The sequence below is a fragment of the Oncorhynchus tshawytscha genome, linkage group LG32, assembly GCF_018296145.1.
Source record: "Oncorhynchus tshawytscha isolate Ot180627B linkage group LG32, Otsh_v2.0, whole genome shotgun sequence".
NCBI lineage: Eukaryota > Metazoa > Chordata > Actinopteri > Salmoniformes > Salmonidae > Oncorhynchus > Oncorhynchus tshawytscha.
Window position 1 is genome coordinate 14,204,225 of NC_056460.1, and position 13,661 is coordinate 14,217,885.

Consider the following 13,661-nt stretch of genomic DNA (forward strand, 5'->3'; position numbering starts at 1 on the left):
ATTGCTGTTTATATACGGACACAATTTCATTTTTGTTACACTTTTAGGTCAGGAGGTGGGAGAAGATGTGTGTCTGTTAGTGGAGGGCAGGATCATGCTAATATAATAACCCAGGCTGCAGCCGAATGCTACGATTTTCTTGGAAACATGTCCGACTGGTTTCCAGGTGCCATGAAAATGATCTGTTGATGTTTTTTCAGCTATAGTTTGATATCATAAAGCGCCGTCTGTTCTTGATCTATCAAACTGTTATCGATTTGGTACAGACTGGTAAGAGAATCGACTGATTGACTGATCAAGGTACAGATACCTCCCACAAGGTTAATGTCCCCTCGTTAATATACCAGATAACGTCATCAACTGAATCAGATACTTCATTTTTTAAAAAATTTTTATTTCACCTTTATTTAACCAGGTAGGCCAGTTGAGAACAGGTTCTCATTTACAACTGTGACCTGGCCAAGAAAATGCAAAGCAGGGCGACAAAAACAACAACACAGAGTTACACATGGGATAAACAGACATACACACAATAGAAAAATCTATATACAGTCAAATCTACAAATCTTACTTAACATAGTGATGAGGCCTTATACTGGTATTGGAAATTAAAATCATCAGTCAAACGTCGCCAATCAATTCCCACAAATCCCCCTCATATCTTTTGTTTTTTTAACCTTTTCACTGGTAATAGACATGGGATATTTGATTTTCAAACAACCAAACTGCCAGAAGCCAACAAACGTGTTTGTTCTTGTAGCATAACTAGGAACCAGACAGTTAATGATCAACTGACATTCTGTTAGCATACAGTGTAACTTAACACTGTTCATGTTCCCCTTTAGGTCATGTGCGTGTATGTGCGTGCGCGCGTGTTTGTGCTTGCACCTTTGTCTACACTAAGGCTAATTTCCCATAGGAAGTATCCATTTGAAATCAATCACTAGGGTACAGTCAATCACATTGACCTGAGACACAACCTCAATATCTTTTGGATAATAAACAGAGGCAGAAACTAATCAAACTCAACAAAGAGATAAGACCTATTATTAATGATTCTTTCTTCCTTTTAGTTTTATTTGAGAATGACAGATGTACAGAAGACAGTTTTTCCAACCCATATTCCCGTTATTATGGACAAACAATTCTCACCGCCTGTAGTCTGGTGCAACCACAGATAACGAACACACAATGGAGTAGTCGTAAATCCTAAACGCTGTGTGTGTGTGTGAGCGTGCGTGTGTTTGGCAACCATTGCTGAGGCTAAACAGGACGTAGCCCAAAAATATGTTGTGGGATAGGACGGACCAGGACAGCTGGGGTACTTACTAATGGAACGAGCCAGGGCTGTCAGGGCTCTCCCTTTGAGTCAAGACAATAAGGAGCGTAAAGCTTTCCCAAAGACACTAAAATAAAAGTGTGTTTCTGTTGGAGTAAGTGTGTTTGTGTGTGTGTGTGTGGGGGGGGGGATCCATGCAGTTGCCAGATGAGTGTGACTGTAGGTCCACATCCCAGAACCAGACCACTTTTATTTATTTTAGTGAGTTACATAAGGATACAGTATCTACACCTGGATTCACAAAGAACCCAACTTTACAGACTTAGTCATGTAACAGATATAGGACTGCGGGCCATGGTCAAAGAGGATCGCTTAAAAGGTTAAGATGGCACGCATGGAGGAGGTCTGTTCTTAAAAACAGGAAGCCAAGGGACAGAAGTGTTTTTGCCGAGCGTGTCTTCATGAATGTCAGGAAATTAAAGGAAGTGTTGAACCGGTGTTGAACTGTAATTAGGCTACATTTAGCATCGCTCTTTAAGAAGACATGATGGCCTTCGGGGAAAGCAGGCAGGAAGTCCGTCCGAGTCCACTCATGGAACTTGGTTGGGGTCAAGCTTGGCATGATCACCCTAGGTACTAGCATTACCACCTGGTGTAGACTTTGGTCAATTGGTGACGTGACGAACATTTGAAAGTAAGCCGTGTCAGACAACAGCAGTTTTCCTCATTCATTCACTCACACACACACCCATTCTTACTTATTTAGGCCCAGTGGTCGTGTGGGAGCATCCAGGCCATTGAAAACTCCTCTCCAATTCATTCCACCAATTGAATCGGACTCGATGCATTTATGTTTATATTCAAAATGTGCACACCATGTGTGAGTATGCCACCTGATCTACAAAAAACGAACCTTCGGTTTGCGGCCCTGATTTAGTTTAGATTGAAGCCACCATCCAGCCTCAAGTGTTTGTTATGGTTACGTAGCCGGAATCGTTAAAGGGGGAAATGGTCAATATTATTGTCAGTATGATTCAATGGCAATGTTTTCAACTCAAAACAAGAAGGGCTTAGCTAACCAGTTGTTTTCATCCCTCTCCTCTGAATACTCCAGATGGAACCTTTATGACACCACCCTCACACAACAATGCCATGTCTCACTGGGTCAAATGAATAGAATTCCCCAGCATAAATGTCTTATTTTGAACAGTGTTGGCTCCATAGAATTAGGAACTAGAATGCAGTAGTCATTTAATAGGCTCTATATGGTTCGTTCGCTAGTCCTTCTTTTTTTCAGTCGATAATAATAGTGTTGCCACGTGTGAATCGGGAATGAGTGATTGGAGGGGAATTTTCCATTCATTGTACAACGCAGAAGGTCAAGATAGTGGGCCTATATGCGGTTCAACTATTCTTCACGTTGGTTGCCTTCCCAAGATCCCCCACCGCCCACCCCAATTTAACCCCCGATAGAAACACTCAGCCCATAAGCCTTTTCATTCACCCTTTTTGCCAATATCACTTACATATGTCACTCCTAGTTATTCACAAAGCCATTATCACCCTTAAGAGATATCTAAGCAGCGAACATCCTTGAGGCTAATGTAAACTACTCCGAGGCGGAGGGGCTCCGATGTCACCGTGGATACGCGATGACAGCTTAAGTCAGAGGCGTGACTCTTGAGGGGTAACCCAGGCTGTCTGCCAGGGGCAGAGGGGCACCGAGGCACACCAGGAAGCAGACGGGACTCATTTGAGGTGAAAGGCAGAGTGCTGAGGGTAAAGAATGTGACCGCTTGGTTCCTCTGCCCCACTCTGGACCCAAACATAGTGCGGTTACTCATGAGAGAGACGGGAGGACACTGTGAGAGATAAATAAGCCCATAGAACTAGCGCTCCAGCATAGCCTATAGCTCTCACATAGTCTGCCTATGTCCACACTCTCCATTGTATACTATGCCCATCTTTATTTTATATTGACAGTTCTGTAAAATGATTTGCAAGACACATCCTCTCTGGAAGGCAATGCAATGTTCGATTCTATTCTATTCCTCTGTATAGCCTACAATGAAATTGTCAAAGTGTCAATGTTACTCATATCCTTTATGATTGTTGGAAACTGGCAGCGAGCGCGTTAACAACACATTGTAATGACTCCACCTTTTATGTAAATGTCTGTGTGTGAGTGGGGCTCAAGGCGCTGAGGGCGCACAGTGAATGGGGGAGCCGCCTTCACTACCGCTCTGCTTGGTGCTTAGGGAAGCTGGAGTGCACTGTGTTTATATTCCAATCGGGAGAAAGAATCGACCGTTCTGGATGTAGCCTCCAATCATGTTGTCGGCGTTGGAATGTGCATCAATACCGCAAGTGTTTGAATATTGAGAGCCGGGATATAAGGGCTGCCGACTGGAATTGTAGTCATGGGAGGCCAGATAACGCGAAATGCCTTGTACGGTAAGGAAAAATAACGTTTAGATACACATGGATCACGTCACCATTGCTTATACTGTACACACTGTAGGTTATCGTTTCGTTCAATATGCAATGCAATGGAGAATAGTTGGAGAGTGCAATTCCTGTCGCGTAAAACAACGTTGCGTGTGTATCAGGTAGGCTACCCAAATTCTGATGTCACACAGGTGTCACACTGGAGACAGTTCATTATAGACATGTGCATACATTGGCTAGGCTACAGGAGACTATTCCCTTTGATCAGTGTTATAGTAGAAATACAAACATTGAGGTTTTTCCTTTGGGTCGATTGGATATATTCTGTATTGAATGCAGGTGAATAATTTATAGCAATTCATAGGAAAACCTGCTGATGTCAATATTCGTCTATCATCCCTTTATCCGTTTCCACGTTGATGCCATCGTTTGCGTACTTTCTCAGTCGCCTTCTGTTGATGATAGTAACTGTAGACGCAGTTTGTAAGAGAGGAAAGTTGCGCCCCCCCCCCCAAGCCCCTCGGTGTATTTCAGTTGTCTCACGTTGGTGTGGGGGTTTCCTCTCCAAAAGCCCCTCGTGTATTTCAGTTGTCTCACGTTGGTGTGGGGGTTTCCCCCAAGCCCCTTGGTGTATTTCAGTTGTCTCACGTTGGTGTGGGGTCCCCCTCCCAAGCCCCTCGGTGTATTTCAGTTGTCTCACGTTGGTGTGGGGGTTTCCTCTCCACAAGCCCCTCGTGTATTTCAGTTGTCTCACGTTGGTGTGGGGGTTTCCCCCCAAGCCCCTTGGTGTATTTCAGTTGTCTCACGTTGGTGTGGGGTTTCCTCCCCACAAGCCCCTCGTGTATTTCAGTTGTCTCACGTTGGTGTGGGGTTTCCCTCCCAAGCCCCTCGGTGTATTTCAGTTGTCTCACGTTGGTGTGGGGGTTTCCTCCCCACAAGCCCCTCGTGTATTTCAGTTGTCTCACGTTGGTGTGGGGGTTTCCCTCCCAAGCCCCTCGGTGTATTTCAGTTGTCTCACGTTGGTGTGGGGTTTCCTCCCCACAAGCCCCTCGGTGTATTTCAGTTGTCTCACGTTGGTGTGGGGGTTTCCTCCCCACAAGCCCCTCGTGTATTTCAGTTGTCTCACGTTGGTGTGGGGTTTCCCTCCCAAGCCCCTCGGTGTATTTCAGTTGTCTCACGTTGGTGTGGGGTCCCCCCCTCCCAAGCCCCTCGGTGTATTTCAGTTGTCTCACGTTGGTGTGGGGGTTTCCTCTCCACAAGCCCCTCGTGTATTTCAGTTGTCTCACGTTGGTGTGGGGGTTTCCCCCCCAAGCCCCTTGGTGTATTTCAGTTGTCTCACGTTGGTGTGGGGGTTTCCTCCCCACAAGCCCCTCGTGTATTTCAGTTGTCTCACGTTGGTGTGGGGTTTCCCCCCCAAGCCCCTCGGTGTATTTCAGTTGTCTCACGTTGGTGTGGGGGTTTCACCCCAAGCCCCTCGGTGTATTTCAGTTGTCTCACGTTGGTGTGGGGGTTTCCCCCCCAAGCCCCTCGGTGTATTTCAGTTGTCTCACGTTGGTGTGGGGGTTTCCCCCCCAAGCCCCTTGGTGTATTTCAGTTGTCTCACGTTGGTGTGGGGTCCCCCCCTCCCAAGCCCCTCGGTGTATTTCAGTTGTCTCACGTTGGTGTGGGGGTTTCCCCCCCAAGCCCTTCGGTGTATTTCAGTTGTCTCACGTTGGTGTGGGGGTTTCCCCCCAAGCCCCTCGGTGTATTTCAGTTGTCTCACGTTGGTGTGGGGGTTTCCCCCCCAAGCCCTTCGGTGTATTTCAGTTGTCTCACGTTGGTGTGGGGGTTTCCCCCCCAAGCCCCTCTGTGTATTTCAGTTGTCTCACGTTGGTGTGGGGATTTCCTCCCCCCAAGCCCCTCGGTGTATTTCAGTTGTCTCACGTTGGTGTGGGGGTTTCCCCCCCAAGCCCCTCGGTGTATTTCAGTTGTCTCACGTTGGTGTGGGGGTTTCCCCCCAAGCTCCTCGGTGTATTTCAGTTGTCTCATGTTGGTGTGGGAGTTTTCCTCCCCCACCCTCCCAAGCCCCTCTTTGTCTCACGTTGGTGTGGGGGTTTCCCACACTCTGCACTGGGGGAAGTCAGTCATATCCAGCTGTGCTGTTAGTGGGCCAACCAAACCAATCAATAAATCAACTTGTGTTTATGTATGCTATCACAGCTTAGCTCATCCTGTGCATAGCTTTATTGCCAAGTCTCAGAATTACAGTAAATGTCTCTGAAGAACAACATTTTAAAGGATTCCGTGGGCCTATGAAATGGTATTTTAACAATAAACATGACATGTATTCATTGCGCTTGGACCCTTCAGTGCAAGGGGAAACAAGTCAATTGCTGCAAGGCTGTAATTCAGAAAATGAATAGAACGCCGTATCGTTTATCAGTGAGCATAAGCTACGTGTTCTATTATTCAAGTCTATGGGCTGTCACACATGTAGGTCAGAAGATGTGTAATAACACGTACAGTCACATCCATCCAAGTAACATAATACATACAATATACAGTTCATAAAAACACAATGCTGCAGCGATGCATTGGATCAGGTTACTAAAGGCCTTGTCTAGATAACACATGTTGACTTAGTTGTCTGGACCTGTAGCTGTGGAGTGGCTTACCTCCACCATACTGACATCAAGTCCCGCACAGCCTCCCAGGAGTCAGACCACCTGATCATTAGGTCTAATCAAAGCCCATTGATGAATCCGATTAGGTAGATAAGGACACAGTGGCGCCTGAGACAACAGGACAGGACAGCAGAATGACTGTGTGTGCGCGTGTGTGTGTGTTTGCATGTAGGTGTGTGTGCGTGGCTTCTCACTGTAGGATCAAGGTCAAAGGCCTTAAAGAGAGAGGGAGAGGAGTCCATGTTTACTAGCCTAGTTTCTTGGTTTTACACTGCACTTGCTGTTTCTATATGAAAGGAGTTAGCTGAAATCTAACCGGAAGTATGATTTTAAGTGAGTGAGTTTCGGTGTAAAGGCTAGTGTGAAGTGGTGAAAAGTCCAGTTCTGCTGCAGGAAAGTCAGTTCTGTAGCAGAACACATCAGGACAATGTTGTGTTGCGGCTTGATTGCGTAATTGAGTTCTCTGCTGAATGTGTTGGGAGCACTTGTTGAGGCTCTTTATCAACTCAAAGTGGGCCAGCCTTTCACCCCGGTGCATGAGAGAGAGAGAGAGAGAGAGAGAGAGAGAGAGAGATCCTCTATAGGAAGTTCAGTCTCCAAATACGAGCTGCTGATTGATGTGAAAGGCTTATCAAGGTTCCGTATCTCACCTTGTCCTTTCGAATATGAAATGTCATTTGGATATAGTCATGGGACGGAAGAAATGCACACAGATCACTCATCATGCAGAGGCTGTTCATGATTAAAGGCTAAAGTGGTATTACGCATATCATCTGTCTCAAGTCACTGGAGAGAGACACAAAGAGGGAGAGAGGGAGAACATGAAAGAAATAGGGAGAGAGAAAGAAACAAGTAGGAGAAGAGAGGGAGCAGTTTATTTTTATTTATTTAACTAGGCAAGTCAGTTCAGAACAAATTCTTATTTTCAATGACGGCCTAGGAACAGTGGGTTAACTGCCTCGTTCAGGGGCAGAACGACAGATTTGTACCTTGTCAGCTCAGGGATTTGAACTTGCAACCTTTCGGTTACTAGTCCAATGCTCTAACCACCACCCTGCCACCCCAGCAGTAAGACAGGGTCTACTAACAGAGTAGTGCCCAGTGTGTTTAGTCATGGCCTCTTGCCATGGTGTGACAGGAACACATGTCTAGGGGGTCAAGCGGCATTGGTGGGTGCCACCAGTGTCTCCCTCCCTGTGGATTCAGACTGGGTTAACGTGAGTCAACACACACATAGCAACACACACACATACACACTTTGTGACAATGCACATACCCCTGTTGTCACATACCCCATATTCCTCTTGACTTGACAGGTCACCTTTGAGGCGGCGCATAACAACTTTGTGTGTGTGTGTGTGTTAGTGCGTGTGCATGCCTACATGTGCGTCAGTAAAAATAGCGTCCTGCTTGCAATCAATATACTCTCATCAGGCTCCTCCACAAAGCATTCTACAAACCTACTGTGGAGGAGCATAGAGTCATTATATTGTCATACTACACCATATCGAAGCTAAAATGGTGATTACTTATTGATTGCAGCTGCTTAACACTGTTCTCTGGGGGAATGTGGCAACATGGGTGAGCTCAGGTGTACGACTTAGCGAGACGAGAGTCACGACGTGAGGTCTTTATTAAGTTGGACAGCTCACCTTGCACTCTCAGGTCGCCATGACGGGGATGTCTAAATTATTCAGCTGACACAGTCTCGGTTGAAGCAGAGGGAAAGGCTATTTGAGAACGGAGCTAGCAATGACGCTAAATTTAGCTTGTGTTAGTAGTATATTTTGTATATATTTTTTCGTGTGTTATCTATGGAATTGCGCACAGGAATAGTTTTCCTCTTTTAATCTTGAAAATCTTGAACATCTGCTCAGTCCCGACTCGCGAGCCATGCGTCTATCAAGTGCAAAACAATGGTGTTGTCATGTCATTGCCTAGCAGCAGATGAGGTAGCCCAGGTTACCACAAACATAAGTGCTGGCGCCCAGTTAGAAGAGCAGTAGAGCAGAAGGCAGCCATAGCTACAGTATCATTGGCAGTAATCTCTTCCTACCTGTAAACCCAGGAGGATAGTGTTGGGTTTTATCCACTTGATCTGTATCTCTGTCATAGCAGCTGTCATTCACACATTTACACATAGTAACCTCAGCCTCGTATACCTCAGTCTAACTTATATTACCAATATGTTGTTTACACATTTACACTTAGTAACCTCAGCCTCGTATACCTCAGTCTAACTTATATTACCAATATGTTGTTTACACATTTACACTTTGTAACCTCAGCCTCGTATACCTCAGTCTAACTTATATTACCAATATGTTGTTTACACATTTACACTTTGTAACCTCAGCCTCGTATACCTCAGTCTAACTTATATTACCAATATGTTGTTTACACATTTACACTTTGTAACCTCAGCCTCGTATACCTCAGTCTAACTTATATTACCAATATGTCATTCACACATGAACACTAGCAACTCCAGCCTCCAGAAAATGGAATTGCTTGTCTATAACACAAGTTACTTCTCTATAACACACATTGCTTGTCTATAACACAAGTTACTTCTCTATAACACACATCGCTTGTCTATAACACACATTGCTTGTCTATAAAACACATTGCTTGTCTATAACACACATTGCTTGCCTATAACACACATTGCTTGTCTATAAAACACATTGCTTGTCTATAACACACATTGCTTGTCTATAACACAAATTGTTTGTCTATAACACAAATCGCTTGTCTATAAAACACATTGCTTGTCTATAAAACACATTGCTTGTCTATAACACACATTGTTTGTCTATAAAACACATTGCTTGTCTATAAAACACATTGCTTGTCTATAAAACACATTGCTTGTCTATAACACACATTGTTTGTCTATAAAACACATTGCTTGTATATAACACACATTGCTTGTCTATAACACAAATTGTTTGTCTATAACACAAATTGTTTGTCTATAACACAAATTGTTTGTATATAACACACATTGCTTGTATATAACACACATTGCTTGTCTATAACACAAATTGTTTGTATATAACACACATTGCTTGTCTATAACACAAATTGTTTGTCTATAACACAAATTATTTGTATATAACACACATTGCTTGTCTATAACACAAATTGTTTGTCTATAACACAAATTGTTTGTCTATAACACAAATTATTTGTATATAACACACATTGCTTGTATATAACACACATTGCTTGTCTATAACACAAATTGTTTGTATATAACACACATTGCTTGTCTATAACACAAATTGTTTGTCTATAACACAAATTATTTGTATATAACACACATTGCTTGTCTATAACACAAATTGTTTGTCTATAACACAAATTATTTGTATATAACACACATTGCTTGTCTATAACACAAATTGTTTGTCTATAACACAAATTATTTGTATATAACACACATTGCTTGTCTATAACACAAATTGTTTGTCTATAACACAAATTATTTGTATATAACACACATTGCTTGTCTATAACACAAATTGTTTGTCTATAACACAAATTATTTGTATATAACACACATTGCTTGTCTATAACACAAATTGTTTGTCTATAACACAAATTGTTTGTCTATAACACAAATTGTTTGTCTATAACACACATTGCTTGTCTATAACACAAATTGTTTGTATATAACACACATTGCTTGTCTATAACACAAATTGTTTGTATATAACACACATTGCTTGTCTATAACACAAATTGTTTGTCTATAACACAAATTGTTTGTCTATAACACAAATTGTATAGAACTTTTTCAATCCCCCAATTTCCTGTATTTGTAAGCAGACATTCAAATCCTCTATTCCTGGTGCTGCTCTGGTGAAATAAGAAGTGTCTGTGGGTCGATCATAAGGCTAAACGTCTGCCCAGAGTGTGTGTGTGTGTGCATTCGTGTGTGTGTGTGTGTGTGCATTCGTTCAAGCCTGTGTGTGCGTGCTCGTGCATGTCTGTGTGTTGGTCCCAGATCTCTGGAAGATTTTGCAAAATTTTGGGTTCCTTTGCTGAACCTCTTAACTGCTAGGCTAACACCCAGCCCACACTTCAATGAAGAGGAGAGCAGGGAGGTTCTTATTGCTTTGCTGTGGGTCTCAGTTGCTGATAGACACCCTGGCAAGCTCCATTGTCCCTGCATTCTTAGAATCCTGCTTGCCCTATGTTGCCACAGCGATTCTGTTTATGGCTTCATTATGCTTTGATTGGCACATTGTATGACAATAGTATGACACAATACCCGTTTTCTTGTGGACTCGTAACTGTGTATTATAAGGAGAATAGTATTATGAGGACTAATACCCTGTGTTTTATGAAGATATTATGGTATTATGATGACTAGTACTATGTGTATTATGAAGATATTATAGTATTATGATGACTAGTACTATGTGTATTATGAAGACATAGTATTATGAGGACTAGTACTATGTGTATTATGAAGACATTATGGTATTATGATGACTAGTACTATGTGTATTATGAAGACATTAAAGTATTATAATGACTAGTACTATGTGTATTATGAAGACATTATAGTATTATGATGACTAGTACTATGTGTATTATGAAGACATTATAGTATTATGATGACTAGTACTATGTGTATTATGAAGACATTATAGTATTATGATGACTAGTTCTATGTGTATTATGAACACATAGTATTATGAGGACTAGTACTATGTGTATTATGAAGACAGTATAGTATTATGAGGACAGATACCATGTGTTTATGAAGACATTATAGTATTATGTTGACTAGTACTATGTGTTTTTGAAGACATTATAGTATTATGAGGACTAATACCATGTGTTTATGAAGACATTATAGTATTATGTTGACTAGTACTATGTGTTTATGAAGACATTATAGTATTATGTTGACTAGTACTATGTGTTTTATGAAGACAATAGGTTTTTGGGCGGTAACCAAATGTTCATATGTGACCCACCACCTTGATTCGTTCCCTATGTAGCAAAATTTGAAATGGTGTTTTTTACATTGATAAAAAAAGTAGAGGCTCAGAGCTAGAAAATGGTATATCATACACTGTAGTTGGGGAACTATGGGAAATGAATTATTCTTTGAAAGTTGATCAACTTGTAAACCCACTTTTTAGAAAATGGCCCGTAAATGGGTTGGTACACCTACTGAAGAGCTTTTCTTTATCTACACCAATTTAGCATCGTTCACACCCTCTTAAGCCTTAGCCCCACCCATGTCTTTAGGGATTCACTTGTGAGGCCGTGTACTTGTTACGAATAACTATGAGTGGTGGGTGGAATCAGGCGCAGAGAGCAGGGTTCTGTCGTTTATCAAATTTATTTCACCGGTGCAACCAAAACGATCACGCCAACACACAGGGCGTATATAAGTTGCCAGTCCAAAACAACAGGACAAAATAGACCGGAGAATAAAGATATGACAAAACAATACAACCCACAAGTACAATCCCAATACCACCCACCAAAACCCCAAGAAACACACCACAATTACAAAACCCCATGCCACACCCTGGCCTGACCAAATACATAAAGATAAACACAAAATACTTTGACCAGGCGTGACAAAACAAATCACACCATCAAACATAGAGTAACAATTAACAAGCCCGCACAAATACCCAGCGGGCCTAGTGCCCTTAAATACCCTACAAACAAACCCTAATACAAAACAGGTGTACCCAATTAACCAATAACCAACACAAACGGAAAAAGGAATCGATGGCAGCTAATAGGCCGGTGACGACGACCGCCGAGCCCCGCCCGAACAGGAAGAGGCAACCTCTTCAGCGAGGTTCGTGACAGTACTAAACAGAGTGTATCAGCTAGTGTAGTAAACAACCAAAGATTAAGACTAAAAGTGGTGAGAGTAGTAGCAAAAAGTAGTAGTAAAAAATACACTTGATCTAATCCTTGGTCTATATCCTAATCTGACTTTGGTGTTCTTCTTCACATGACCGTCTCTGGTAAACAGATACTATATCAAGTAGAATCCATGTTTACTTGTCACATATAGAGGAAACAGAAGTTGTAAACGGTACATTGAAATGGTTACTTGCATAGTGGAGTCTTCTTTTTTAGACCCATAATGCCAACCCATACTATCATGCACCATGCATAAATCTGCAGGTAGCTAAAGCTAATCAACTAGGTTCAATGTTAGCTAGCTAACATGAGGCTATAACTAGCAATGCACATGGCTTTCAAAGATACAAATACTATTACTGCACAGCTCATGCACGTAGCATTAGCTAGCCAGCCAGCCAGCTAACGTAAGCTAGCTAGCTAACAGTACGCTGGTACTTTGCAATGAAAACGACTTTCGGAAACAAATGAATGTGACAGGTGAAATGAGGAACGTGATCTGTTTTATCTTCTAACGTATTGCACAAGTTGACTGCAGGTATTTACTTCAAAAAGTAGCTACAAATATTTTTATTTGGATTCATGTGTGAGGCCATGTACTATGAAAAACTTCAACTAAATAGTTTCAACGGTATTGAGAAACCATCCCGTGGCTATTTCCAAGTACCCCGGTATACGATGTCTGGTATACCGCCCAAGCCTAGAAGACAATACCATTATGATGACTAGTCCCATGTGTATTATGAAGACAATAGTATTATGAGGACTAATTCTGTTTTATGTGGGCAATACCATAATGAGGACTCAAGTGCTATTATATGAATGACAGTTATAACTGAAAGTGCCCGATGCTAAGATACAACCAGGAAGTCATTAATCCAACGTCAGTTTGTTCTCCTGAACAAATATTTGAATATTTATCCTAGCTGATGGAACACTATTCACATTCTATGCCATTATACTGTCAGTAACCTGTGCAGTATGTAGATAAGAATTACATTCCCTCACACTGCTCCAAGGGTGTGTCGTGGCACCCTATTCCCTACATAGATGTATACAGTACATGCACTAAATAGGGAATAGGCAGTCAACTGAGACGCAGCCCACTCAGTCTAGTTATACAACTACAGCAGGAAGATTAGTTTACACTTTTACAAAGATGTTCATTGAAGGATGACATGTCTTAGTCACACAGAAGCCGTGTGTGTTCCGACAGGGATTAGACTTGTCATTACTGTGAGGTCATTAGCGAAATAAGTTCTCACGCACGCACGCGCGCCCGCGCACACACACACACACACACACACACACACACACACACACTTCTCCAGGCTACGGAAGGAGAACCACAGTATGCACAA

General features: G+C 42.3%; 1 protein-coding gene across 1 annotated transcript in view; it reads left to right on the top strand.

The window, feature by feature from the left end:
- The first annotated feature begins 3,470 nt into the window (after window positions 1-3,470).
- Window positions 3,471-13,661, top strand: part of LOC112230109 (E3 ubiquitin-protein ligase NEURL1) — a 66,249-nt gene continuing 56,058 nt past the window's right edge. Inside the window, exon 1 of the mRNA XM_042310756.1 lies at window positions 3,471-3,733. Coding sequence (XP_042166690.1) covers window positions 3,700-3,733 — 34 coding nt within the window. The 5' untranslated portion in view covers window positions 3,471-3,699. The remainder of the gene's footprint in view (window positions 3,734-13,661) is intronic.